This window comes from Globicephala melas, chromosome 21 (assembly GCF_963455315.2).
Source record: "Globicephala melas chromosome 21, mGloMel1.2, whole genome shotgun sequence".
Taxonomy (NCBI): domain Eukaryota; kingdom Metazoa; phylum Chordata; class Mammalia; order Artiodactyla; family Delphinidae; genus Globicephala; species Globicephala melas.
Genome location: NC_083334.1, coordinates 22297996 through 22325129, shown reverse-complemented (window position 1 = coordinate 22325129; position 27134 = coordinate 22297996). Strand labels below are relative to the sequence as shown.

Genomic DNA, 27134 nt, shown 5'->3' with positions numbered 1-27134 from the left:
TTAGTTCACAGTCTGTGTGGGAGGGGACTAGACAAGAGCATAAATAATGAGAGGCCCGGTTCATCGAGGGGTTGTCAAAGTAACAATATGAGGACTGTTAAAATCCTGCTCCAGCAAAATATTTAGAGAAGACTTACACTGAAGGAGGGAGGTGTTAACCAAGAATACTGTATTAGAATATGACAAATTCACATAACCCTAAAATTTAAGTATAAATTGCAAAAACCATTGCATTAATCCTACATATTCTTTGTGCTACACTGGATGTGCTTTATGGAATTCAAATGAATGTTGTGGCATTATTTTCAGCTGGATATTAATTTTTAATAAATATATTCTTTAAAAACGGGTATATGTATCTTATGAACACACTTCTGAATTTATAAGCTGCAAAAATAAACAAATTTAATTTATTAAATGTGATGTGGGGTGGGGAGGAGACAAAGACCAAGTTCCAAGACAATTAATTCGATTGTATGCTTTGTAGATTACCTGGTAACCTACGTTTTATCCAAATGCCACCTGGGACTGAGCTTGGTAATAAAGACAATTTAAGTGGAGAAGTGGGGGATGCAGAAGTACTCAGAAGTATGTATGTGTCCATTCTAAATACGCTCAAAAGCAGAAAATGTAGCAGAGGAGTAGGGATCTAAGTTTCTGAAGTTCTGCTATGTGCTACATTTATCACATTATTTCATTTAATCCTCTCAAATGTCTTGTGGAATGGGTATCATTATCCCCATTTAGTAAAGGATACACTGAAAACTGTAGAGCCATAGTCACACACTTAGAAAGTGGAAGAGCAGAGAACAGAATCCATCTGTTTGGCCTCAAAGCCTATTTGCTCTTTTGACTATATCACATAGTTTTCTATGGTATCTACAAGGGATGGTACTAAATTCTACTTTATTTCTGATTGATCTCTATTAAAAAATAGTTTTTAAACAATTTACTGTTCTCCATTTCCAGAGTCTTATTCATTATTAACTATTTTATGGAAGCAAACATTTACACAGTAGAAATCTGACATTTAGAGAAACTCTTCAGTTAATCTTTCTGAATTTAAATCATGCTCCTCCAGTTGCCTTTCATCTAAATTTGTGATTTCTTACAGAAGAGCATACATGTCTAAATACTAATGTTTTAAAAATAAAAGAGCAAGAAAAAAATCTCACCTTAAATCTACACTTTGTATCACAGCAAAAGGAATCATATTGTTTTAGGCACTGGCTTCAATGTCCTGGATTATGTCTTCATCATTCTAACAATTTTGAGCTCCTTGTGAACCAATACCATTAAACACACAGTTATCTCCCATGACACTTAGCACAGTGACCTATACATGGCATGTATTGAGTGCTGACTGAATGAACAAAAGGAGCAGAAAGAAACTACCATAACATTGAATATTTTATAATAAAAACAAAATTCCAACCAACCATTAGTTACTTTCAATATTTGGTGACATACAATTACAGCAATAGTATGCATAGTAAATGCATGCAAAGATACATATTATTTCTATTTAGGAATATGTACAGTAATGCCAAACTCCAACCTATTCCTTGTTATAAGGAGGGCATAAATTTAGGACATTTATTTTGGAAGGGGATAAAGGCAGCCAGGAAAGGGACTTAAAAGAGCTCTGAAGAGGGTTGAGTGTTGGAATAATCTGAGATGTATTCAAATACTTATTTTCATTCATTGTAAAAAGGTATCCTTATAAAAATTAATATTGCAAAACAAGAGACGACCGCCATCTCAAATTTATATAGCAAACAAGACCAGAATATTCGGATAATTGCTAACAGAATGTCTGATCATGATAGAACATGCTGTAAAGAGAGATCAAAGGACAAGACATCTAAGTTTGAAAATACAGGAATTACAGAAAGGAAGCAATCTGTTTTAAGGACCTGGTCGCTGAAATTCAAAATAAGAAACTATGGAATGCTATGCCTAATCACAATGGGCAGGAGACAGAAGAACAATAAATTATATCTATGCCCCTATGTTTCTAAAGTGGCCAGCATTAGAACAGGTGTGTAATTGTATGAAAGTAGCATTTTAGAACAAAACATTACAAAAAATGTTTCTGCCTTTGCTTTTTAGGAAAAACAACAACACCTGGAAATTTCTAGAGCAGTCAAGCTCTGCTTTGATTTACATGTCAAATAAAAGCAAAATATAACCACGTAAGTTACTTAAAACCTTATTGGTACTTCACCATTTTCAGATTCTACAGGTTATAAAAACAAATGTCTGTGGGAAATAAAAATTTTAACCACTGAGATATTACCTAATGGGATAACCATCAGGTCACAGTACAGAATTAAGAGACTATTAAATTTACACTGTCACTGTACAAGCCCACGTACCACTTGCAAAAGGAATGCTGACGTCTAAACCCCCCACATATATCTAGGCAATTTCTCCACCCACTAGTTAGTGTATAAGGAACACTGCTTTTCTAAAAACATTACAAAATTGACACTTCCATGGGCTTTTAAAATTTACAAACCAGGAATCGTAGTAAAAACAGTGACAGGCAAGGATTCAGTTAAGCATTGATACAGTCATTTAAATACCTGCTAAAAATGAATTTAATTCTGCACTGTGTTCTAAAATGCAAATTCAAGAAATAAAACTTCATATACCTAATTTATTATACATGTAAAGTACCTGTATCCTCTTGTTTATATACAATCTGACTTCCTAATTCTAGATAAACACATGCTAATGGCCTGGAAAAATACTAAATATATAAGATTGACTTGTAATTCAGCAGCTAGATTTGCTTACACATCCTCTTGATATCAATAGCAAGAAAACAAAAGAGACTGTCATAACTAAAGAATCTTTTCCCAATCTCCATCAGCACCCACAATATCTACCACTTCACGGCTTTACTGCAACTGGCATATCTAATAAGAATTGCTCTGTGCCATAAACAAGGGTAACATCTAAATATGAACATTATTCAATTTTAAACATGAAATTTTATTTGCATTCTGATGAACAATTTTGAATGATTTTTTATGTTATATGCATAGCACCAAAACCTAATAAACGCTTAAGTCTAATTTTCTTTTTCTATCTAATTTGAGAAAATTGATAATCTAAAAAAGTATAGGAGCATATTTTGGAAAATTATTACATTATTTATATGTTGTGAAACCTTCAGTATAATAGTAATATTTGAGACATGTACTTAAAAATGTTCTACACATTAAAATATATAATTCTCCCTTGTGGTACAATTACTCAAAAATAAATTGATAAAATAATACTAGTAATAATATATAATAACAGAAAATATACAATTCCCCATTCATATACTTCTGAGTTAATTTTCTAACTGGCAAAGAGCACAGATGATTTTTTTCACTCGAAGGATAAAATTATGTTCATCTGGGAGCATATTCGTAGCCTAAGTTTCTGCTACATGCAAAATGCCAAGCTTGGTCCGGTACAAAAGAGAGCTAATAGCCAAGTAGAAGAAAAAGATACGTATGAATAACCACAATTCAAGAACTTTGCGGTAAATGCCATAGAGTAATACAGAAAAGGAGCCATAGGAATTTGAATGAGGAATATGTTAGTTTCAGCTACAGGAATAAAGGAAGTGTATCCTCCTTTGGGGAGAAGGAAAAATAAAGAAGTTCTACATATTTGTGTAGGGACTGAAGCAAGGAGAAGAGGTAATTTGTTAATTATCAGTGTTCACACTCCTTAATTATTTTGATTTACTGAGCTAGGAATGGGGCTGTCAAGGTATAAGGGTAAGGATGGGAGAATGAGGCTGGGATGGAAACTGACTCCTGTTATAGTAATCTCACATAAATTTTGGAATATTAAAATGGCTGTGGAAAACTGAAGTAGGCTGGGCTCTAAAAGAGCTCTGTCTAAAGATATACCTGCATTTACAGATAAGAAGGGTTCTTTCCGCATAGTGATAAAAGTCGCTTTATCTACTAAAAGGATCCAAACAAAATCTGGAACTCAAAGTAACTCAAGGAAGTTAAAACTCCCAAAGCAACTTCAAAATTGAAGGGAAAATGAGCAGTAACCATTTAAAAACATCTCCCAAAAGTCAATAATAGTACCAAGTAAATCTTTGCTAATTTATAGCTTTATATATACATAATTTAACCTACCATGAAAGTACAAGTCTCTCTCCAAATTATCCAGAGAAACTAAACATTCATTAGGCCATGTGAAATAATATACAAGCCATTTTCAATAACAACATATATTTGGAAGGATTCAATTCAATGTCACTATTATATGTGTTTCATTAGTATAGGGAAAAAAGTGAAAGGAAAGCTGAATAATTTTAATCTATAAAATTATCACTCAGAGAAAAATGAGTTTTTAAAAGCAAAACAGTTCATTATTTCTAAGGGGTACCATCCATCCTGATACTTTCCATAGTATATTTTCGATATAAATAATTCCAAAGGAATTAATTCTTTAATTATTAGGTACAAGAAATTCCTCAATATCTGCAGTGTAACTTTAAAAATGTTTTAGGTTTTAAAAATATAAAAGCCATCCTTTAACATTAAAAAATTAACCGACATTTTAAAAAAGACTTTATAGTACAAAGTGTTTTGTTTTTCCATATCTATAAGGCAAATCACTGCAAAACTTTGCGGTCAGATACCAAAGGCTATAAAGGATTACATTTTCAGTCTCTATTCAGCAAGAATATGAAGCAGATAATGAAGATACCACTGCATATTTTATATATTACCTTACATTTATGACAACTGTATATTAATACAGAATATTTTTCTCTGCTTTAATACTTTCTTTCAATATATAACGATGAAAACTTAGCCAATAAAAAAAAAAGCAGGGCCGTTACAATAGATCTAAAAAAATCATTAGCATTTTCTCAGCTTTAAATGGAAAAAGTGTTGGTTGCCTAGCAAACAAATTTTCCTCTGCCAAAAAGAAATAAAAATTATATCCTAACCAAGATGGGTAATTAGGATGTAAACAAATATCTCTAATTTCCATTATCATACACAGAAAATAATATAAGTTGTTATAATTTTAATCGATAAAAAAGCTGCAGTTCCATTTAACAAATAACTTTCAGTGTCTGACATTTAAGAGAAAAGGCTTAAGATCCATGCTTCACCAGCTCTATGAACATGTCACAGCAGCATTTCATTTTACAGTTAAAAGGTACCAGTAAAATACAGCCATATATATGTATGTATATATACGTGTGTGTATATATATATGTATATACACATATATATGCCAACTTTAAAATTTTTAACTGTAAAGCAAAAAGAAATCACTGAAGGGGAATATTATATTTTAAATGACTTACCTTTCGCCCATCACTTGCATGGCAATTCACATTTAGAGGAGTCAGTAAAGCCATTAGTTTTTCTTCATTACCACTCCTACAAAAAGGTAGTAAGTCAATTCCTATAAAATTATAGCGCTTCTTATGAATGTTTATGGATATTTTTTACAAGAGAGTAGAAAATGATATGGGCTTGCTTTGATTTCTTTAATATGGTTCTGAATGAATCTCTTTTGCTTTATTCAATTCAATCAATATATTCCTAATAATTCCTGTTAATCATCATCCAGTGGTATATCATAGATAAGGTAGCTTTCTACATTCTTGTTTTATTTATCTGCATAAAGTCACCTTCTTAATTACAAACAAACTTTACTCTGATAAGTGATCTAAAACACTGGAGTTAAAAACACATATAAAATGCTGTAAAAAGCTAATCAATTAAATTATAAATGAACAAGAACAAAAGAAAATGGGTGAGAATTTTAACATTTACTTCATGCCCCTCATTCAAGCTTGGCTAGAAAAATTTCCAGAGAAAAATAAAGATATAGGTATTTAAATACTCCAAGAATATCATTTGAAAAGCTCGGCAACTCGGGTTTGCAGTTACCTTAAGAAATGTTCCAAATAAAATTAACCTTACAATCATCACCATATTGAAAGACAGTCTCATTTAATACATTAATCGTGCAAAATAAAGTATACAAAGATTTAGTATAAGGTCTTACCCGCATTATCGTATAAAATCCAAGCAAGACAATAACATGTTATAATTTTTATAGTCCTCCACCTGCCCTCCTCCTTTTCTCCCTTAAATGCATTATACTCACTTAAAATGAATGGAATCACTTACCTAGCAGCTTCTAGGAGTTCGTCTTTCTTGTATTCACCTAGATGATTGCAAAATATCATGCTGTTAGCATTTGGCAGAAGACAGATTAAGAAATGCAGTAGGCAGCAAATAGAGAATTAAATAGAAAAGAACAGAAAAAGAGAGTCCACACCCCGCTGGGTGATGGAGCCGTGACGTTAGCCAGCTTGTGAAGGCAGCATCACCAGTGCCTTGGAGACGGGCAGCAAATTGACGCAGCTTCTTGTCCAATCCTCAGATGAAATAGCTTTCTTCAGACGACCAATGAATGCTAAATCTCGTGTCCAGAAACACATTCCCTCTGATAACAGCATGCCAGTTGAAGACAATGTCCCCTCCCCCCTTTTCTATTCAGGCTGTCACAGTATACTTGTGAAGCATAATACATTCTGAGACAAAAGCAAAATAATGTGGCTCTTTAAAGGTACAAATTACTAGTCTTCAAAAAACCTCAGTTTTATTTGTAATGACATGGAAAGTTTTGTCAAAAAAAAAACACACATTAATTACCATTGCTGAGCTTTATAGCAGAAGAAAAAAAATATCAGAATCAAGAAGCCTTTGCCTCGATAGGGTAGGTCTGTAGACTAGAAATACGTGAACTACGTACCAAATGCTATGAGCCCCTTGGAGGCAGTGCTCTAAAAACCAAAACAGTGAATACATTCCTAAATGACAATAATATTCTAACGTGCTGCAACCTACACTTTATACAAATTCAATACTAAAGTTTAACAACAATGAATCTTAAAAATATTTTTTAAAAGGAGACTGGGGTCTCTGAGAATAAGCAGACATCCAACCATTAAGATGTGAATAATTTTTCTCCATTCTATTTTTTAATATATCACAGACTGAAAATAGGTATATAATTTAGAATCTTCAATACAAATTTCTTAGGGCATTCAAGAACTAACAAACAAGTCTTTGCAAGCACAACTGAAGGAATTTTAGTAATATAGAGTTTGCTCACTGAATAAATAAAAGAAACAGCCAGGACCATGATTCAGCTATAATATGCTGACTCAGTTTGCTATATCATTAAAGAAATAATTATACAAAATGTCTAAGCAAGTAATTATGTGAAGGCAAATATTAAGTATACATACAAAAAATAAAATTTTAGATGAAAATGTTATAATTCTATTAAGAAATAAGCTTAAACTAACAAACCTTATCACTTATAAATATGGATTTCTTTGCATTTTGTTTATTTTGCTACAGAATGCAGAATATTGATGCACATTTTTTTTCTTTTTTTTTTTTGCGGTACGCGGGCCTCTCACTGTTGTGGCCTCTCCCATTGCGGAGTACAGGCTCCGGACGCGTAGGCTCAGCGGCCATGGCTCACGGCCCCAGCTGCTCCGCGGCATGTGGGATCTTCCCAGACCAGGGCACGAACCCGTGTCCCCTGCATCGGCAGGCGGACTCTCAACCACTGAGCCACCAGGGAAGCCCTGATGCAAATATTTTAAGGACGTCTCAGGACCATCAAGCACATGTTTAAATTCTATAACCCTTCATTAGCAAATATTTCTTTAAACTTTTGTCTTGATTCTTAGATTAAGATTTTATTAAAATCTAGAAACTGTAAGCAGTTATTTTCAAATAAGGAAAAAATTGTTAAATATCTAGTCTCTCCTAAGGGAATTTTATATACCAATAAAGTCACGGGCTCAACAATATACATGGATAAGCTAGAATGCATGCTTCATGATAAGAGTCGGTCTTTCTAATTTCCCATGTATTGTATTCCAGACTCTTTAACTGATTGACAGTTTAAGATTTACATTATTCTAATCCCCCACAAATAAGGTTCTTGTCTTCCCCAAACCAAAGACCTACCTTTATTAAATATTTTAGGTGGCAATATGGAAGTGAATGAGTCAGTTTAAGAATCTCCTTCTGAGAAAATGGTATGACCCATACCCTCAAACGCCTTAAGAATCAAGAGCAAAATAAGTGAAATTATGGGATAATCTAGAAAAGTCATTCATTTAGTCAGTCAGCAAACAATTATTTGAAAGGCCTATAGGCCAGGTTCAAAACCAAAAAAAGAAACTATCATCTCTAAACTCAAGGAATAATAGTCTATTAAACAAGACAAACAAGTAAACAAACGATGAGAGTAGTAAATGAGTCTTATGCTATGAAGAGTTTAAAGGCTAGTCTAAGTAGGATTAATAAGAGGCAGGATAATTGTAGTTCAAGGAAGGTTTCCTGGAAGAAGGAAAACTTGTGCAGAGTTTTTAAAGGAAGAACAGGTGATCCTCCGGTGAAGAAGGGTGAGGGAGAAGGAAGCAACCAAAGTAAAAGAAATGAGAGGGGCAATGGCTGCTCAGTAAACCTGAAGCAAAGCACATTTGCAGGGGAATGGGTAAGAATGAGGCAGAGAAGAAATAGATCACATGAATGGCACTCTAAGAAGTTTGAACTTCATTTTGAAAACAATGAGGAAATACTGAAATATGTTAACAAGTAGAGTGCAAAGTATATTTAAAGATCTATACGCTTTGTGATTATTTAAAATATTCCCATACTCTACTCCAGTGAACTTTTCTTGGGGAGGAAAGTGGCCCAAACGGGGTAAAGGGAGGTGAAAACAATTCTGACGCAGTCTATATTTTGGTGTAAGTATACATTTCCTGATATACAGTAATCATACTGAAATTGAGATCTGAAAGCAGCTACTACTGAAATTGAAGTCATAGTGAAACATGACTTCAGTAAGCTAGGAAATAAAACTGCAAAGTATTTGGCATCTCCAAAGTTCACATCAGTCTACATACATAAGCTTCTCATCAAGTATAGCTTGATATTTTCTCCAAAGGGCACTTTTTGAAAAAAAAAAAAAGTTATTCCCTCATGGATAAACTGATAATAAACCAAAGCTTTCAAAAGGAAACATATAAGTGCACCCAACAGTGTCAGACGGAGGTATTACAAATGACTTTCTACTTTCACTGTTAGAGTTCCTCATACTTATTCAGCTTTTCTGCAATACATTCCAACATCCACTATCTGGTGCCCGAGGACCACAATCCATAAACATTCAGAGCTATTTTTCAAATGCTACATCGCAGAAGTAGCGTAATGAACTTAGAGTCCCTCACACACTCTGACAACAAATCCGAGCTGCTTACTTCACAGTGAAACCCCTAGTTCTATTTCATTTTAGCTGCGAATCTGAAAATATTCTGGCTGAGACTCCGGTGCTCTGCGGACCATTTATATTCTTTAATAACATCCAGATAAAGGCTAGCAATAGATCAGCCAGAAGGGAAACTAGGCAATTATAGTCAAGATAATAGCAGCCAGAAACGGAGAAAACAGATGGCTTAAAATATTTTTCTTTGATTAGAATAAAATAAGTGGGGCTAAAAAAAAAATAAGCAAGCCACAAAGTTTACTTTCCAAAATCTGAACTGTTTTTATTAGTAAACTAAGTATTGATAGGATGCATGTAAAGATAAATACACACACACACACACACACACACACACACACACACACACAGTCGGGGGGCAGAGATATGAGTTAATGTGTTAAAAAGTATCAATATGTTATCAGAAAGAAGGTTAAAAATGAAAGTTAAAAAATAAAGGTTAAAAATAAAGCTCCCCTTTGTATTTCTCTGAGGTAGTTAGAAACAACTTCTCTTTCACTTACTGTGAAGGCAAAATTACTTTTTGAATAAAAATGAAGAAAACCTGAATCAATACATAGACGTCATAATTATTGACTTATCTCAATTTCAACATCTTAAGGGGCTTTTGTTCTTTTCTTTAGCAACTGACAGGATCAAAGCAGACTAAGTTTTCTAAAAATGAGTCATTTGGTTTTGTTGAGATGGAACAACATGGAAAAATTATGAACACAGAATCATAAATTCTTAAAGCAATAAAGGACTAAGAAAGAATTTTGACCTTTCTTTTCTCTACTTTGAAACCATGCATAATACATGCCTATCAGTAACATCTCTTGTTATATGCAGTGAGGGGGGGGTGTAACTTGAAAGTCACCTTTCTCCTGTCACCTCATCCCCAATTTCAGAATAGCTTGCCTAAGGGATCATCAACATATTATTTACAGTTAATGAAACTGACACCAAGACAATTAAATGAATTGCCTAAGGTTTCACTGAGTATTATTCACTATCTGTCAAGCCCTGATAAAAGGCTAACGTGAGCAGAAACTAAGCAAATCTGCGTTTTGGAAGAATCGATGTAAACAAAAGAGTAACACAACAATAATAGTAATAAAACAATTTTAAAAACAATGACAACAACTAGCTTTAAACAGGTTGAACATATTTATATAACATAAGCCAAGTATTTCCATCAAAACTACTTTAAAGCAGGGAACTTTCACATGAGCTTGTAAACATGGGCCAAAAAAAAAAAAAAAAAGTTTTACCTTCTAGTTTGTTTTAACATTTTGGACCAAGGGAATAGGTAGGAATGAAGACAATGTATTCCAGGTCTATTAAAATGACCAATACATTTTGCATTTCCCACAGCATGTGTTAATTCCTCATGCTTTAGGTATCTCAAGGTAAGAGCTACGTAAAGACTTCAATCAAGAATCTCAATTATCAAGTTTAGGGACCCTTTTGTTGCTGAGGGCTAAGTAGTACCATGAATTGCTAATTCTCATACAGATACTTTCTCATCAAGCTGCCAACAAATACAAGAGATGAACTGATTCTTGTAACTAGACTGACAGCCAATATGGGGAATAAAATATTAATTTGGGTGACATAATCCATTGTGTTTTCACGAATAGATTTGATATTTTAGAAGCAGCCACGTAGTTGTGGAAGGAATTTCACTGAAGCACCAGGAAGTAATCTAATCTCAAGATGTTAAGCTAGGTCTTCCACCAAAAGCAATTTCAGACGGGCTGGTATCTACTATACGTACACATGGCCCCAGGAATGATCTGCATCCTCTCTCTGAAATTATTTTTTGAATTATTTGATTTATTTCAATTGTCAATTGAATTATTATTTCGTTCTCTGAAATCTTTCATAAATATTTTCAGGACAATGTTGGGCAAAAATTACAAAGTATTAAGAGTCCTCTATGCCTTCTTCCAACTTCTGAAACCTATCCATCTTCCCACTCATTCTGATTCTGGCTTCAAAGTCCACAGCATTAGAGAAGTCTAGAATCACGATCAAACTAAACGCTCCACATCGATTCTAAACAAGGGATAATTGGGGGCTTTAAAATTTTAGGCTTGAATAGAGTATTTTCCTGCTGGAGATCCTTCCTATCTTCTGCTCCCTACAACTCTGACCTTTCTAATTCGCTAACATTAAACCTGTGCTGCAGTATTAACGTAAACTCCAAGCTGGCTGCCCAGTACAGTGCAGCTTGAGAAGAATTTTCCAGTTCTTTAGAAAAATGGAGGTGTCCCACACATCCTGCCCTGCAGGGCAGCTGAAAATCAATTTTCGAAGATAAAAGGCCCCCAAATGCAACTATCTTATAATATTTAAACGATAAAAATTATAATGTACTACATGTTAACAAAAAAACCTAAACCAAGGTCCTAAAACATTAAAAAACACAAAATTACACTCAGACATAACAAAGGCTCTGCAAAAAAACCATATAATGCAGTCAATAAATGATTGTTACCAACCAGTTTCTTTGTATGCAGTAGTGTGTCTTCACTTAGCCCCAGTGACGTCTTAGATAGGCATCCCATTTATGGACACTTAAGTGGGGTTTCAAATAATTTATACCTGCTTCTGACATTCTGTCAATTGTATTTGGAATGTAACTCAAGACTTTTCACGGACTTGTTTGTGTGTTAAAAACGGAAGTATTAAAATCTGGGACATAACTACAAACACACACTGGCCAAAAAAATGTTGTATTATAATATATATGCATTCTCTAAAGTTTGGTATTAAAAACCAGGAGAGGTATTCCTAATGCACCTTGTTAACCAATGAGACATTCTGCAAACTGTGCCTGTACTTTAAAAGACCTTTTGATACGTCACAAAGAAAATAAGAAGGGAGGGAGGGAGGGAGGGAGGGAGGGAAGGTAGGAAGGAAGGAATGAGATCTCATTCTAAGCATGTCAGATTGTGATGCCATGTATGGTGTGGTATCTGGGTGCTTGGATTGCCCACCACTGCTTAAGCCATCAACTATCTGTGTAAATGGCTGGTCAGGGCTGAGAGAACTGGGATATTGATTCTTTACTATCACAATGTTTGCTGTCCAAAAATGGTCTGGTGAAGTAAAAGCGTATTTGATCCAAAACAGGCCAATAGTTTTACATTCTTTGCTCTATATCAGGGATCCTTCTTCTATAGCAATCAACCCACAATTTCTTATGTGCCAATTCAAAATCCCCAAAGCTCTAAAAATTCATTTGGCAGCAAAACTTGACTCACCTGGTATACACAGCTATCATATACATTAATGTTTGATTATAGGGTTAAGCCCAGACTCCTCTGGGATATTTTATGATATAGTACATGTGCTGTGTCTTTTAATATTTTATTTACTCACTGAAGTACAATTTACATACATTAAAATTCAACCTTTTCAAATGTACAGTTCTATGAATTTTGACAAACTTACACAGCTGTGTAGCCACTATCTCAAAATTTGAACATCTCCATCACCCAAAATGTTCCCTCAGGCGCCTCTGTAATCAATCTATCCCAACCCAATAGCAACCGCTAATCTAATCTCTTTCTCTGTAGTTTAACTTTTTATAGAATGTCATATAAATGGAATCACAGGATATGTAGACTTTTAAGTATGGCTTCTTTTTCTTAGTATAAATGCTTTTGAGATTCATTCGTGTTTTGGACTACCAATATTTGTTCTTTTTGATTATCAAGCAGTATTCCACTATATGAATGCACCTGAATTTGCTTATCCATTCACCAGTTGATCAACATGTGGGCTGTTTCCAGCTTTTGGTGATTATGAATAAAGCTACTGTAAAAATTCAGACAGGATTTTGTATGGACCTATGTCTTCATCTCCTTTGGGCAAATACTTAGGTGTGTGGGTGCTGGGATGTACAGTAAATGTATGTTTAACTTTATAAGAAACTGACAAATCACATCTCTTTTAAAATTTGAAAAATTCTTTATTCTGGAATATAATCACACCACCTACAGAAAGGAAAAAGAACAAAAGAGAAGAAGTTGACTAATGAGAAATATGACAGTACTGTACTGCTAGAAATCTCAACCTCACAGCTAGAAATCCCAATCTTGCCTCTTTTTGAGGGCAATTCACCTAAAAACTGAACTAATTTGCACAGCTTCTAGTTCTTCATTTCTCACTTGTTCTGTCTTTTGTACTTTTTTTGAAATAGGGAGAATATACAAATTTAATCTCTTCATTCAAGGAACTGTTTTGTATGTAGTACCTGCGATCTTAGAGCTACGAGAACACATGAACAAAGCATATTTTGATTTATAGGAACCACACTGTTATCTGTGAAAAGGAAATTACTTTCCTGCAGTCCTTGCTCTTATCAGGATGCTCAGCCCCTCAATGCATCAGCCTACTGAGGGCCAGAAGTTTGGTGAGACACCTATTTGGGATAGTCAGACCTCTGCCTTCTTACACCAAATATAAGGAATTAAGGAAACTAAGGCTAATGCAGAAGTACAAGTGACTACTTTTTGAATGATGTAAGAACTGTCTTGTCTTCACTGTAATTATTGTATATGATTGCATTTTATTCTTTGTATATTTTGTCCTGTTTACAAAGTCTCTGAAAGATGTAGTAACTTTGCAATTTTGGTCTTTTCAGGAAGCACCAATTATGATTTACTTCTTTAAGCTGCAAATGCTTATTTTTTTCTTATATTTCCCCCAAAGTATCACTAAATCTCTTATTCAGGGTTAGAGTTAATTAAACTTAGTGAAGTCTGAGTAATGGTATTTTATCCTGGGCATAATCTTTCTCATTCAAACTCTCTGTCTCTCTTTTAATGCCACTCATTTATTAGTTCTCCTTTGAATAACATCATTTATTTATTTAACAAATATATATTCACTATCTATAATATGCCAAGTATAACACAGCTACTACTACTGTATCATGTACTGAATCTTGAGTTAGTAGGACAAAAGTGATGGACAGAGCTAGAACACGAGGAACGGTATCAAATCCATAGAATATATTATTCATTTAGCACGTTGCAATGCACAGCTGTCACTGACGGAAGTATATCACACGTGTAAACATTATCTGTCAGGTATGTTAAGGAAAAGATGTTGAGGACCACTTTCAGAAGATGACAGAGCTAAGCACTATGTTCTTAAAGCTTTGAGATATTCACCAGACAGTGGGAGAGAGATTGAGGCATTGAGTGTGTGTATGTCTGTGTTAATAAAAGATTTAGATCAGGTAAATAACACTTCCTAACTTTGGGGGGGGTCACGAAGCACTTTAAGGAGCTAATGAAAGCAGCTTTAGACCCTCTCCGTAGGGAGAAAATTCTTTGCACATATGAAGATAAACTCAAATTTTTGCCTACAGTTTTAAGAGTTTTTACAGAATCTATGGAGTCTATGAAGTTAAGAACTGCTGTTAAAAAAAAAAGAACTGCTGTTAAAAAAAAAAAAGTACCTCTGACTTACACTCATTGATTCTAAATATAATCTTAAGGCAAGCTTGGCAAGATAAACTAGTTTGATATCCTTATTTTATACATGACTCAGTTAAGACCCAAAATAAGTAAATAACTTGCCTAAAATTTTAAAACTATACAGTGGCAAAGCTAGGACAAGAATCCATGTCCTTTGCCAGTATTTTTTTTTTTTTTTGCGGTACACGGGCTTCTCACTGCTGTGGCCTCTTCCGTTGCAGAGCACAGGCTCCGGACGCGCAGGCTCAGCGGCCATGGCTCACGGGCCCAGCCGCTCCGCGGCATGTGGGATCTTCCCGGACCGGGGCACGAACCCGTGTCCCCTGCATCAGCAGGCGGACTCTCAACCACTGCGTCACCAGGGAAGCCCAGGTTGTAGAGTTTAACATGATTTTGTAAGGTATAGGAACTCTTCGTTTACTTTTCTTTTCTTTCTTTTTGAGCAGGGGAGTAAACTAAGTAAAGCTGAACTTAACCTGGTAGCTCAATGAACTAAGACCTGGAGACACTGGGGATTAGTTACAGGGCTATTGTAGCAAGATGGTGAGAAGAAAAGTACGTAAATGGTGGCAGTAAGAATGGAAAGAATGTCAAGTAGAGAGAAGGCATTGAATGCATCACAATGCAGCAGAGCTTATATTTGATGTGTTAGTTTTATGTGTCACCTGGGATATCATGCTATGAATGGTAAAATTTAAAATATTTACATCTCAATCTTAGATTAATACTTCACCCAATAATCTTTCTGAACATGCTCACAGTAGCAACACTTTGCTAATTCAGCTTCTGCTTAATGGATATATTACCACACACTCAGACTTCATATACTGAGAATGTCCATTAAATTAGAATAATCTATTTAAATAATATATCTAATTTATTTAATTATTTAGATGTTGAAACTACAGTCTTTGATTCTTGCACAGCCAATTTCAAGACAGACATTGAGAGTTCATAGTTCACCTAGGAGGCGTTTCAGACATATTAAAGAAAATGTTCTCCAAGAGAAGTAGTTTTAGAAAAAATAAAAGACTATAAGAGAGGTACTAATGTATAATGTCTAGAAGGCCAGTTTGCTCCTTTCCTGAGCATAATATTAGCTTAAAAAAAAAATCCAATACAGATGAGCATTCACTTAATTTACTTAACTACTTTCTTATTATAAAGTTACTATAATGGGCTAGTGTACTAACATGATAACTACTGATTTTGACTTTCTTCTTAGACTTTTATCTTCTTTTCTTATTTTGTTCAACTGAGAAGGAGATATATGAGGAAGTTTATTACTTCAGAAAAATATGGAGGAAAGATTTTAAAGTTGAGGAAATGAAGAGGACGTATTTGCAATTTTGGGGGAAAAATTATTCCGTAGTATTTTGCTTTGGGAAATTGTTTCAAGTCTGTCTAAATGTAAATCAGGAAAAACATCTTTATTTGAAGTAGCAAACTGGAGAAACAGAAGTAGATGTTCAATTTCAGATAATCTTAAAATTACATATCTTACTGGGATATATTTTCCTATGTATAGAAGCAGGAAGCCACATGTCAACTGTACATTTTAATTTTCTTACCTGGAATATATTTAACCCCATCTCTTAGTATCAGTTTTATTGTCTAGTTCCATTTTTATTTTAAATACCTAGCAAAACAGGACAGCAACAATTCTATCAGAAACATGTATAAGATAATTGTATATCAATAATAAAATCTGTGTCAACAGATTTGACATGTGTCATGTCTTTTGTGTGTGCTAATATGAATTTCTTAGCAGAAATTAGATTTATATCAATGCTTGATATTATCTTTTCAGTAGATGGTTATTCAGAACTTCCTTGTTCCTCTTATATTTCAGAAAGCTGCTTGGATTAACCGTGATATATAACACTTCATGCATACAACCCTGCCACGTTGTTCAAAACATTAATCTGTTTTCCATGGTTAGGTTTTAGTTTTGTACTATCCATAACTTTATTGTAGAAATGCCTATGAGAGACATTTACTACCATTTCTAAACAAGATGACCAAAGACAGAGATTGCAGGTACTACATATGAAAGTTCCTTGAATGAAGAGATGAAATCTGTATACTAATCTTAATAACAAACAACAAAAATTAATTTTTTGAAATAATTTTAATATAAATACTTCACATCAAACATTAAGAAACATTTCTGATGAAAAAAACTGGTTTTGAATATTTTGGTACTTTTACTCTTTGATGGGCTTATTTTTGCCCCCATAAATTTATCAACTACCTTCATATAAAAATTATCACTTAGCCTTATTTAAAAGCTGCAACCATAAAAATTAATTGTCTTGGAAAAGTCAAGGGCTAAATCACTCTAGATAGCCAAGTTTTCAACATACTGCTAATTTAGCATTTTAATTCTCCTGCTCTTGAGGGAATTTCTTTCTGAAATACGTTAAACACTTCTATGCATTCAAAAATGGATTATTCAAAATATAATTTAACATTTCTTGACAAATCAGGGGCAATTATTTTGAACCTAGACCAGATTGTACAATAGTATAGCAAAGCTCTCTGGGCCTATTGAGATGTGCCGATCCAAAATGGCTCCGGAATGCTATGCATTTTATTATTTTTTTCATGTGTAATTTATTTTTCTCTTTCCATTGTGCTAATGAATAATCTCTTTATTTATTTCCTTTTAGTTTAGAGTATCTAAAAATGCTGTCTAGTAGAAACATAATTCAAAGCACATATGTAATTAAAAATTTTCTATTAGACATGTTAAAAAAAGGTAAACGGAGGGCACTAATTTTAATAAGATATTTTATTTCATCCAATATATCTAAAATATTATCATTTCAACATGTGGCACTAGGCCTGTTTCACATGTCCAATAGCCATCTGTGGCCAGTAGCTACTGTACTGGACAGTGCGCATCTAAAACTATCATGAGCTGGAAGATTACAAAACTTGGTAAACACTGTCACTATGGAGGAGCAAATTCCCTGAGTGATGTAAGGACTCTCCTAGGTATAAGGAACTCCCGATTCAGAGCATGACTTCTGGACATTTATTTGGTAGGGGTGGAGTGATGCATGGGAGAGAGAAGAAAAGGGAAAGGGAAGTGGAAGAATAAGAGAGAAGGAGAGCAGTAAAAACAGATATAAATGAGGTTGGGAGCGGGAAAGAATCCAATAATGAAGCAGGTGAGAAGACTGGAAACTCAGAGGTGAGTAATACCTAAGAAGTATTGAGCATTAATGACCAGAATAATGCAAAAATGAGGCTTTTCTTAGTAGGTAATCTAGGTCTTTCAAAGATGTATGCAATAATGATGAGAATGCATAGGTATTAAGGACTGAAGAAGCCTTGCAACATACTACAGTATCCAGAGAAAGGGACCAGTATGGTTAATGATGATTCATGGGTATAGCACAGGTTTTTATAAGGCTACCTCATGCAAATGCAAATGCAAAGAAGTGACTAAGAATATGCTTAGATAGTATATCAAATACACCACTAATCACTTTTACTGAATCTTGTAGAGATGAACAACTGTATCAAAAGAAATAGAGACCATTTCTAGTGACTCTGAAAGTCCTGGGCAAAAGACAAAAGGACCTGGTAAATTCATCATTTCTTCCTGCTGAATAACTTAAGAGAAACGGAAATTTGGGAAAAAAAAAAAAAAAAAGAAGAAGAGCTGGCTATCTAGATAACATGGAGGAACAAAATCTGGTCTTGAGGAACCTGACCATCTTAAGATACAGAATGATGGCAACTGATGGCAAGCATTACAAGAAGAACATAAAGAATTAGGATAAATACAGTGTCCTGCTATTAGAGTAAAAACAAAACAAAAAGTCAACTGTTCAAATATGTAAGTCAAGAAAGACTAAAAACTGGCTTAAGATGAGCCCAGATTCAACTACTCTGTAGCTGGTCTGACAGGAAACTCAATGAATCAATGTGACAAATTTACAAAAAAACACATGGAAACTTATGCTGTATCAGCAGAATTTAAAAAAAAAAAAAAGGGTGGGCTTCCCTGGTGGCACAGTGTTTAAGAATCCGCCTGCCAATGCAGGAGGCATGGGTTCAAGCCCTGGTCCGGGAAGATCCCACATGCCACAGAGCAACTAGGCCCGTGCACCACAACTACTGAGACTGCGCTCTAGAGCCCAAGAGCCACAACTACTGAGCCCATGGGCCGCAACTACTGAAGCCCACGCGCCTAGAGCCTGTGCTCTGCAACAAAAGAAGCCACCGCAATGAGAAGCCCACGCACCACAACGAAGAGTAGCCCCCGTTCGCCGCAACTAGAGAAAGCCTGTACACAGCAACGAAGACCCAATGCAGCAAAAAATAAACAAATAAATTTTTAAAAAAACTGGGTGGGGGGCTATTTGGCTTACAGTATAAAAGACTAAGGTGGCAGAGGTGATGGTTACAGTTATACAAAGGGTCCCGTCTACTCTTGTCTGTATTTCAGAGGAGGCTCTCCAAAAGAAAAATGCTTAGCCATATACAATGTAGTTCCAAAAAGAAGTTACTGTATTTGGCTTAATTAATGGGAGAAATATTTCTAACCATTTAAGTTATTCAACAATGGACTGATTATGGCTGAAAGTTCATAAGGAAAAGTGTATTAATGGCATGTTGGAATTAAAAAAAAAAGACTAAACAGACTTAAAAGGAGAAGGTAAAATGCTCTAATTGAGTCTGGATGGTATATTACTGCTGTCTTTAATCTTTTTTCTTCCTCTAACTTCATGACTTTCATCACAAAGATCGGGGTGGTTTGTGCATATGTCCACCGGGGGCACGTGACCTGGGCCTGGCTTGAGAATCACTGGTAAGTCATATCAAGGAGCATTACCATTTGTGCCAGAAATTTTGAATAAATCCTGGGTCAGCTACTATCTAGCCTACCATCTAGCGAGTTTGACCAAATCATTTAACCTTCCTCTGAGCTTCTTGTTTCTCATTGTAAAATGAGAACGATAAAGCTTATCTTATGGGTTGCTCTGAGGGTCAGGGATAATATAAATAAAACACACAACAATGCTTTCCTTACAGTAAACCTCCAAGACAAGATAATGATGATGACAATGATGGTAAGAATAATGCTTTTCAAATTTTAAAGCAATTGCTTTACTAAAAATTGTTTATTATTTCCCCCTGAAATCATCAGGGAGATAGGACCTCTTTTTCATTAGCATCAGTGAAAGAATTTTGATTGAAAACAACATTTAAGGGATCTGAGAGAACAGATTTCTCCATACCCCAGTAACTTTCTCTATAATGAAACGGCTTTAATATAATGAAAAGGGGGGGCATTTTATCTCACTGTCCTAAACACTTTGCTGGGTCCTTAGAAAGTTGTAATCACAACATGAGCAGAAAGTTATAAAAACTGATGTACAACATTAATCAAGTAGTGGAAAAAATAGAAGGTTTTAAATAATTTCCAAGAAAAAGTGAAAGCTATTCAGAGAAAGATAGTTAGAAAAACAATGCAGTGAATTCTCCCTTCTCTTCCATATCCCAAAGAGATAGAATCATACCGAGACTGATAGAACCTTACAAAGAGTAAATCTCATTTCCTCATTAGAGAGAAAACTTAATTCCAAAAGAAAGATGCATATTTCGGTAGTAAGCTCCTATCATACAGATACTTGATGTTCTGTAATAAACTAATTGGTAACTTACTGACTTCTAGAAGCAGGCTTCAAGTATATCCATGTGTCAATAATGATAAGCCATATTGAAAAATATGAATTTGTTACTAGATTTCATACATGTTTTGTTTTTTGTTAATTTTTAACTTTAGATTTACTTTTTATTATATATAATGATTTCATAAAATACATATCAATTTTGACATATTTTTACCTATCTACCACAGAAATGTACCGACTCTGCAATGTAGCAATCCTTATGAAATGTGACTAAAGGTTAATATGCACATAGCATGAGGTTTGAGGTAAATTAAAGATAAAATCAATCTAACATTAGTACTATGTTAAATATTGAGGATGTGCAAGTCAGCCCTGCTGATAATGACTGTTTCCAACGGGACACGGACAAGGCCACATAAAACAATGTTTCTCTACAAGGCTGTACCACTGCTATAAAAATGATGGGCAATCCTTTCTTCTGAGTTACTGCTGGTTTCTTTTATTTTCTTTTATAAATTTATTTATTTATTTATTTATTTATCTTTGGCTGCGTTGAGTCTTCGTTGCAGTGCACAGGCTCTCTCCAGTTGCGGCGAGCGGGGGCCACTACTCGCCACAGTGCGCAGGCTTCTCATTGCGGTAGCTTCTCTTGCTGCAGAGCATGGGCTCCAGGCACGCGGGCTTCAGCAGTCGTGGCACGTGGGCTCAGTAGTTGTGGCTCACGGGCTCTAGAGCGCAGGCTCAGTAGTTGTGGCGCATGGGACCAGCTGCTCTGCGGCATGTGGGATCTTCCCAGACCAGGGTTCGAACCTGTGTCCTCTGCATTTGCAGGCAGATTCTTAACCACTGCGCCACCAGGGAATCCCTACTGCTGGGTTCTTAATAATGACATCACCAACCTGAGCTCAGAATCAGTGCGGTTAGTTTATTGATTACCCATACCCGTGTGTGTGTGTGTGTGTGTGTGTGTGTGTGTGTGTGTGCGTGCGCGCGCGTGCGCGTAGGCGTATATGCCCCCAGTGTATCAGCTAAACACTAAATAAAGCTCAGAAATCTATGATTTGTGGATTGGAGATACACATTTCCTTTTCCTTTTTTCTTGCTTCTTTAGCAGCAAGATATTAATTAGTATCTTAGAAAAATTAAAGAAAGGGCACATTTGAAACTCAAATCAGCAACTACCTATTACCATCTTCAGGAGAAGGTTCCAAGGTTATACATGCTCTAACTTTAAAAAACAACTAGCAAACCAGTGTGTGCACACAGGCAAACTCACTTTTACCCTCATTCTAGACAGTAACTTACTGTGTTCAAGTTCTGAATAATGATTCTGATTCTGAATAATGATTCTTGATGCCTCCTGATGGATTCAGAAGAAAGTGCTATCGATTCAGTAGAATGATACTCTTCTTGCTGAGAACAAGCTAAAGAAGAATTGTATTTTTTTTTTCATTTTGCTTAGTTTGCTTATTGCATTTATTTCCTGCCAAGCTTACAGATGACCCAGAAGTAACTGGGGAGTGAAACTGAATAAGATCATTTGGTTTTAGTCTAGGCCGAATTCCTTTGACACTACTGATCAAAAGTACAGAAAAACAAAATATTCTAAATGGAAAAATACATAGAAATGTTAGATAGAAAATACTAGGTCTCAGAAGTGGACAGAGAACAACCCAGGTGCAGTAAATGCTGAGTTCTTGGCTTTAGTAATTCCTGCAGAGAATCAACTGCACCTTCCTCTGTGCTCCATAACACTTTATATATTGTATGAAAAATAATTTGTGGGTCTGTCTTCCTTGCCTAACTTGAGCCCCTTGAAGTCAGGGACCATATTTTATACTCTTTCTCATATCTCTGTAAGTGCTCAATGTATTTTAAAAAAGAGGAACACCTGACCCACGTTCCCATCCCTGGAGATGCCTATGTTTCCTAAAAGGAATGTCTTATCCAGAGGAAGCTCCACTGCAACAGAGGAGTCTACTGTATCTAAGTTTAGAACTAAAAATGAAAGTATTATGAGGTTACATAGGAAACCCCTGAAAAAAACCAATAGAACAGGATTAGGATACAGATTTAGAAAATTGCATTATAAATAAATCAGAATGAGCAAACACAAAATCTGATGTGGCAACCTGAAATTGTTGAATGAAAATGTTATGCTTTTAATTCAGTCAAAAAAAATTATTATAAGCATATACATATAACAGTACTTTCCAGTAAAAGTTTGGCTGCCTATTACTTTTTAGCTTTTTTTCGAACATATCTTTTATTCCTGAAAGCAAGGTAAATAGTTTTGAGGAGACAGCTATTTGAATTAGTATAAGAAAATAAATAAATAGCAATAGTAAACTAATCAAGCATTTAGTCATTTATGTTACGCAAAGAACTTACTTTTCTCTCTCTAGGAGAATACTGGGCTTATGAATGGCAGGCCTTTATAAGGCTGAATAAAACTCCATTTTATGAATATACCATATTTAGTTTATCCACTCATTTCTTGATGGACACTTGAGTTGCCCCCACCTTTTGGCTATAATAATGCTACTATGAACATGAGTGTACAAATATTCCTTTGAGTCTCTGCTTCAGTTCTTTTGAATACATACCCAGAAGTTGAACTGTTGAATCATAGCCATTCTATTTTTATTTTTGAGGAAACTCCATACTGTTTTTCACAGTCACTGCATCATTTACTTCCCCACCAACAGTGCACAAGGGTTCCAATTTCTCCACATTCTCGTTAATATTTATTTTTTCTCTTTCATTTTAAAAAAAATAGTAGCTATCCTAATGGGTGTGAAGTGGTATTACCGTAAATTTCTTTTATGTTTCTTTTTCAAGACTATGTCTAATGCAAATATTTTTAAATAAAAACCGACTTCCCAAGATTCTGTAAATGACTTAAAAATATGGTAAAAAGCAAACCTATCGAAATTTCTCATATTAAATTATGCTTAATAAAGCTGATTTTGGTTTTTACTTGACCTGTGTTTTCATTTCACTGACTTAAAATTTATATAAAAATAAATTTGATAAAATATTCATTTTTTACTATTATGGGAGTATAGTATAATCAGCTGCTTTATGACAATAGGGTATAAAGAAGTATAGTAATTGTGTACTTCTAGCAGGCTGCTAGTGATAGTAGTCCTCCAAAAGAGGTAAAAACAATACATTTTCTGTATTTTGATTTGAGTTTACATACATTTTTATGAGACACTAAAGTATGTACATTTATTTAGTCATATTTTCTTTACAGTTATAAACCAAGGTTTATATATGCTAGAAAGAGATAGCATGTTTTTACTAAAGGTACCATTATACATTTTAAATAGAGTTTAAAATATCTCCAGAAATGAACTGATGAGAAATTAGAGCTAAAAAAAATGAAAGAAAAAAATGGTATTTAATATTCTAAACTAAAATAAACGGAGTCTTATTTCAAGGACAACATTAAAAAACTTTTTTATACATAAAGGGAACAAACAGTCTGACAAATTACAGCTACGATAGTTCATGACTAGTGGTGTTTATGAAAGATGACATTATTCTGACCCACCCGCCACCATCTCAAATTATTTGTCCCCAGCCCAAATAGCATACAGACACAAATAAACCTTAAGTAATGTTTGTAGAAATCTTGGTGTGACAAAAGTAGATAATTACTTCAAATAACTTAACATTTCTAATTTGTGATTATGTAATAATACATCCATTTTGGAGAAAGCTATAGTTAAGGGTAACTAGCACCATTCATATATTGAAAGTGATTCTTCCCACATAAGCTCTCTGTGCTAGCAAAAAATACTATGCATTTTTGAGTAAATGTGGCTTAATTGATAGAACCAGCCATTTGTATAAAGGCTTCTGCAAACAATTACCCAAGAATCGTGACAAGGACTACCTAACAGTGAGTTAGTATAAAATTTCAGTAAGCTATTTTCAGCTTCTTGACAGCCTAATGTTTTCTCATCTTGATAATCTTAAAAGACTTAAGGCAAACATTTCTATATGCAGTTTGTAAAGAAATATCTGTAGCCATTTGGAAGTGTTAAAAATTTTAAATCCCAGCGGCCCACTGATTTGCCTTGGAATATAAGAAGACTTGGCAAGGTTATTTGTTGAAGAGTGAAACTAAGGAACACTTTAAGATTCATTCTCTAAGATTCATTCTCTTTGTGCGAGATGAAGATCTATAGTTTTCATGACATAGACTGAACTGAGAAACTTTCACATCTTACTGAAAATGACTTGTGGAGATAGATATATCCTGGGGCAGATGTTGGAACTAACAGTAATTCCAGAAGTTCTTTTAGGAAAGGCACATACTATATCATCATAACTGGCCATCAGGTGGTTCTGTGTAAATCATTATGACTCAGTTACAAAGTAAATGTCTCTCTCAGTCTCTCCCTGTCTCTTTTTCTCTGACACATACACACATACACACAAATGCATTCTCAGTAAGAGTTTATTTTATAAATTCTGTAGCACTAGAGTTCTTGTGAATAAGTTCCAAAAATTTAGCCCTTGTCAAGATATTAGGCAAAGGTAACCAGAATTCCATACCCTACACAAAGTTAACAAATTTTCAAGCATTTTCTTTGTCCTTCAGTTGAAACAAGGTAAAGAATGAGTATAATCTATAAAGGAAAGAGGTTTATAAATAAATCAGACTCACTGTTATTAACACGTGAAAATATAACAATGGCTCAGTTTGAAATTTCCTAGAGCGCAGAGACAGTGTCTTATTTATCCTTATATACTTAACAGCTATCAAAATGTCTGAACATGTAAGTACTAACAAACACGCTGAATTGAATATATATACACAAAAAGTTAACAAAGCATTCGACTTTTAAGTGTTAGGGGAATAATTTGTACCTTAAGAAATATCTTTAAGGAAAGTGTCGATGCCCTCCAGCCAAAGACCACTAGGAACACAGCTATCGTTGAACAAGTTGGGACGTTACTTGTTACAGTGAGGGAGAGAACACAGGCCATGGGGAACACAGGCACCTCAGTAAGACTATGTTAGAATCCATTATAGCTTTTGAGCTTAGTTAAGATATTTCAGGGGAGGATATAAGGAAGCAAAGGTTTGTTCTAGATTGTATGCCATTAGAAAATGGGGGCAATTCTATGGCTGGGTAAAAAAGCAACTGTCACTTATATTAGCCAGTTGAAGAAGATGTTTGCTATGTTGTGAGTTCACAATGACCTTGTTTTTGTCTGTAGCCTAGATGTGTCACAACAGTTCCCATTTATAAGGTGTTATTTTCTTTCTCAAAAAGAACATTTAATTGATAATGAAAAAATTATTTCTACTGATTATCTGAGCAAAATTTACAAGTGAAAAAAATAATAAACTTGTCTTTGGGAACTCTTCCTGTGCCAAATTTAATTGCCTATCATTGCCATCCATAAAACCAATAGATTATTGAATGTAATGGCGGCAGTGATTTAGTTCCTTTCCAATATTATAGTCTAACTAAAAATGTTCAAGGGTGTGAACGATTCTCCAATAAATAATTCAAATAATATAGCCAGGTATTTAAGGATAAACCTAACCTTGGCATGATCAAGATGTAGGAATACCAAAATTACCAGAGAGATCTTTTGGTATATTCCCTGCATAAGTACTCTTCAGCTAAAGAATTCAGATGTAGTGGGAAAGATTTACAGAGGTCTACAGTGCTTTTCTGCAATTATCCTTTGTTGAATACATAAAGAGCACATCTCCCACTGCTCTTGATCTTTCCTAATTGTGTTGGGACATCAAGCTTTATAGAGTTTACTGGAAGACATATGTGTAAACGAGTGTCTTAAGGAAAATGAATGAAAAATTCTAAGTATAGTGACTGCAAGTACTCAAAGAAGTCCTTCTGCTTGTGCACCTTCTTCAATTCAAGCCCTTAAGCAGTAGACTCATAACACAAAGCAAAATTCCCTAATTATGACACTAAGAACTCACCATAGTTTCTGAGGAATAGCCACAGTGGTTAATTAAGCTCACTTAATTAATTAGGTAAATACAAAAGTTATTGAACTTCATTAAACACATAAAACATAATAAATACACGTTATGTTATCCTACATCATTAAAAGATATAAGGTCTTTCATTGAAAAATACTTAGGAAAACCCAGATAGCCAAACAAATAAGAATTAGTGAACAAGATTATACAGTAGAATGAAAAAAAAAATCTACTATGTAATAAATACATTGTAAAGTGATCATATATACTTTCATCATTTCAATTGAAAAAATACATTTCATTTCTTTTAGCCCACAGAGAAATGATTGGTCAAAATCAAAAGAAAGCTGCTCTCATATCCTACCAATAAAAACTTTTCATAAGCTGTTCTTCTTATGTTTAAACAACTTACAGTTTGTAAATGTGGGTTACTTGAAAGCTTAACTGATTTTCAGACAATTAAAGATAGGTCTATTTTAAAAATAGACTAGTGTTCCTGAATTTTAACCTTAAAGAATCTATAAAGTAGCATTCTGATTTGCTTTAAATAACAACATTGAGAACATTTACACAATTATATCACACTACTGGACAATGCAAATCTACTGGCAAAGTGTGATGATAAAAGTTTAGCAATATTTTCCGACTCAGGTTCACAGGAAAAAA

At 34.5% G+C, this 27134-nt stretch overlaps 1 protein-coding gene across 1 annotated transcript in view; it reads right to left on the bottom strand.

Annotated features, from left to right (window-relative positions):
• TNKS (tankyrase) overlaps positions 1 to 27134 on the bottom strand; it is a 174319-nt gene that overhangs the window by 82643 nt on the left and 64542 nt on the right. Inside the window, exons 4-5 of the mRNA XM_030832386.2 lie at positions 6183 to 6219; positions 5348 to 5423 (exon numbers count right to left, since the gene is read on the bottom strand). Coding sequence (XP_030688246.2) covers positions 5348 to 5423; positions 6183 to 6219 — 113 coding nt within the window. The remainder of the gene's footprint in view (positions 1 to 5347; positions 5424 to 6182; positions 6220 to 27134) is intronic.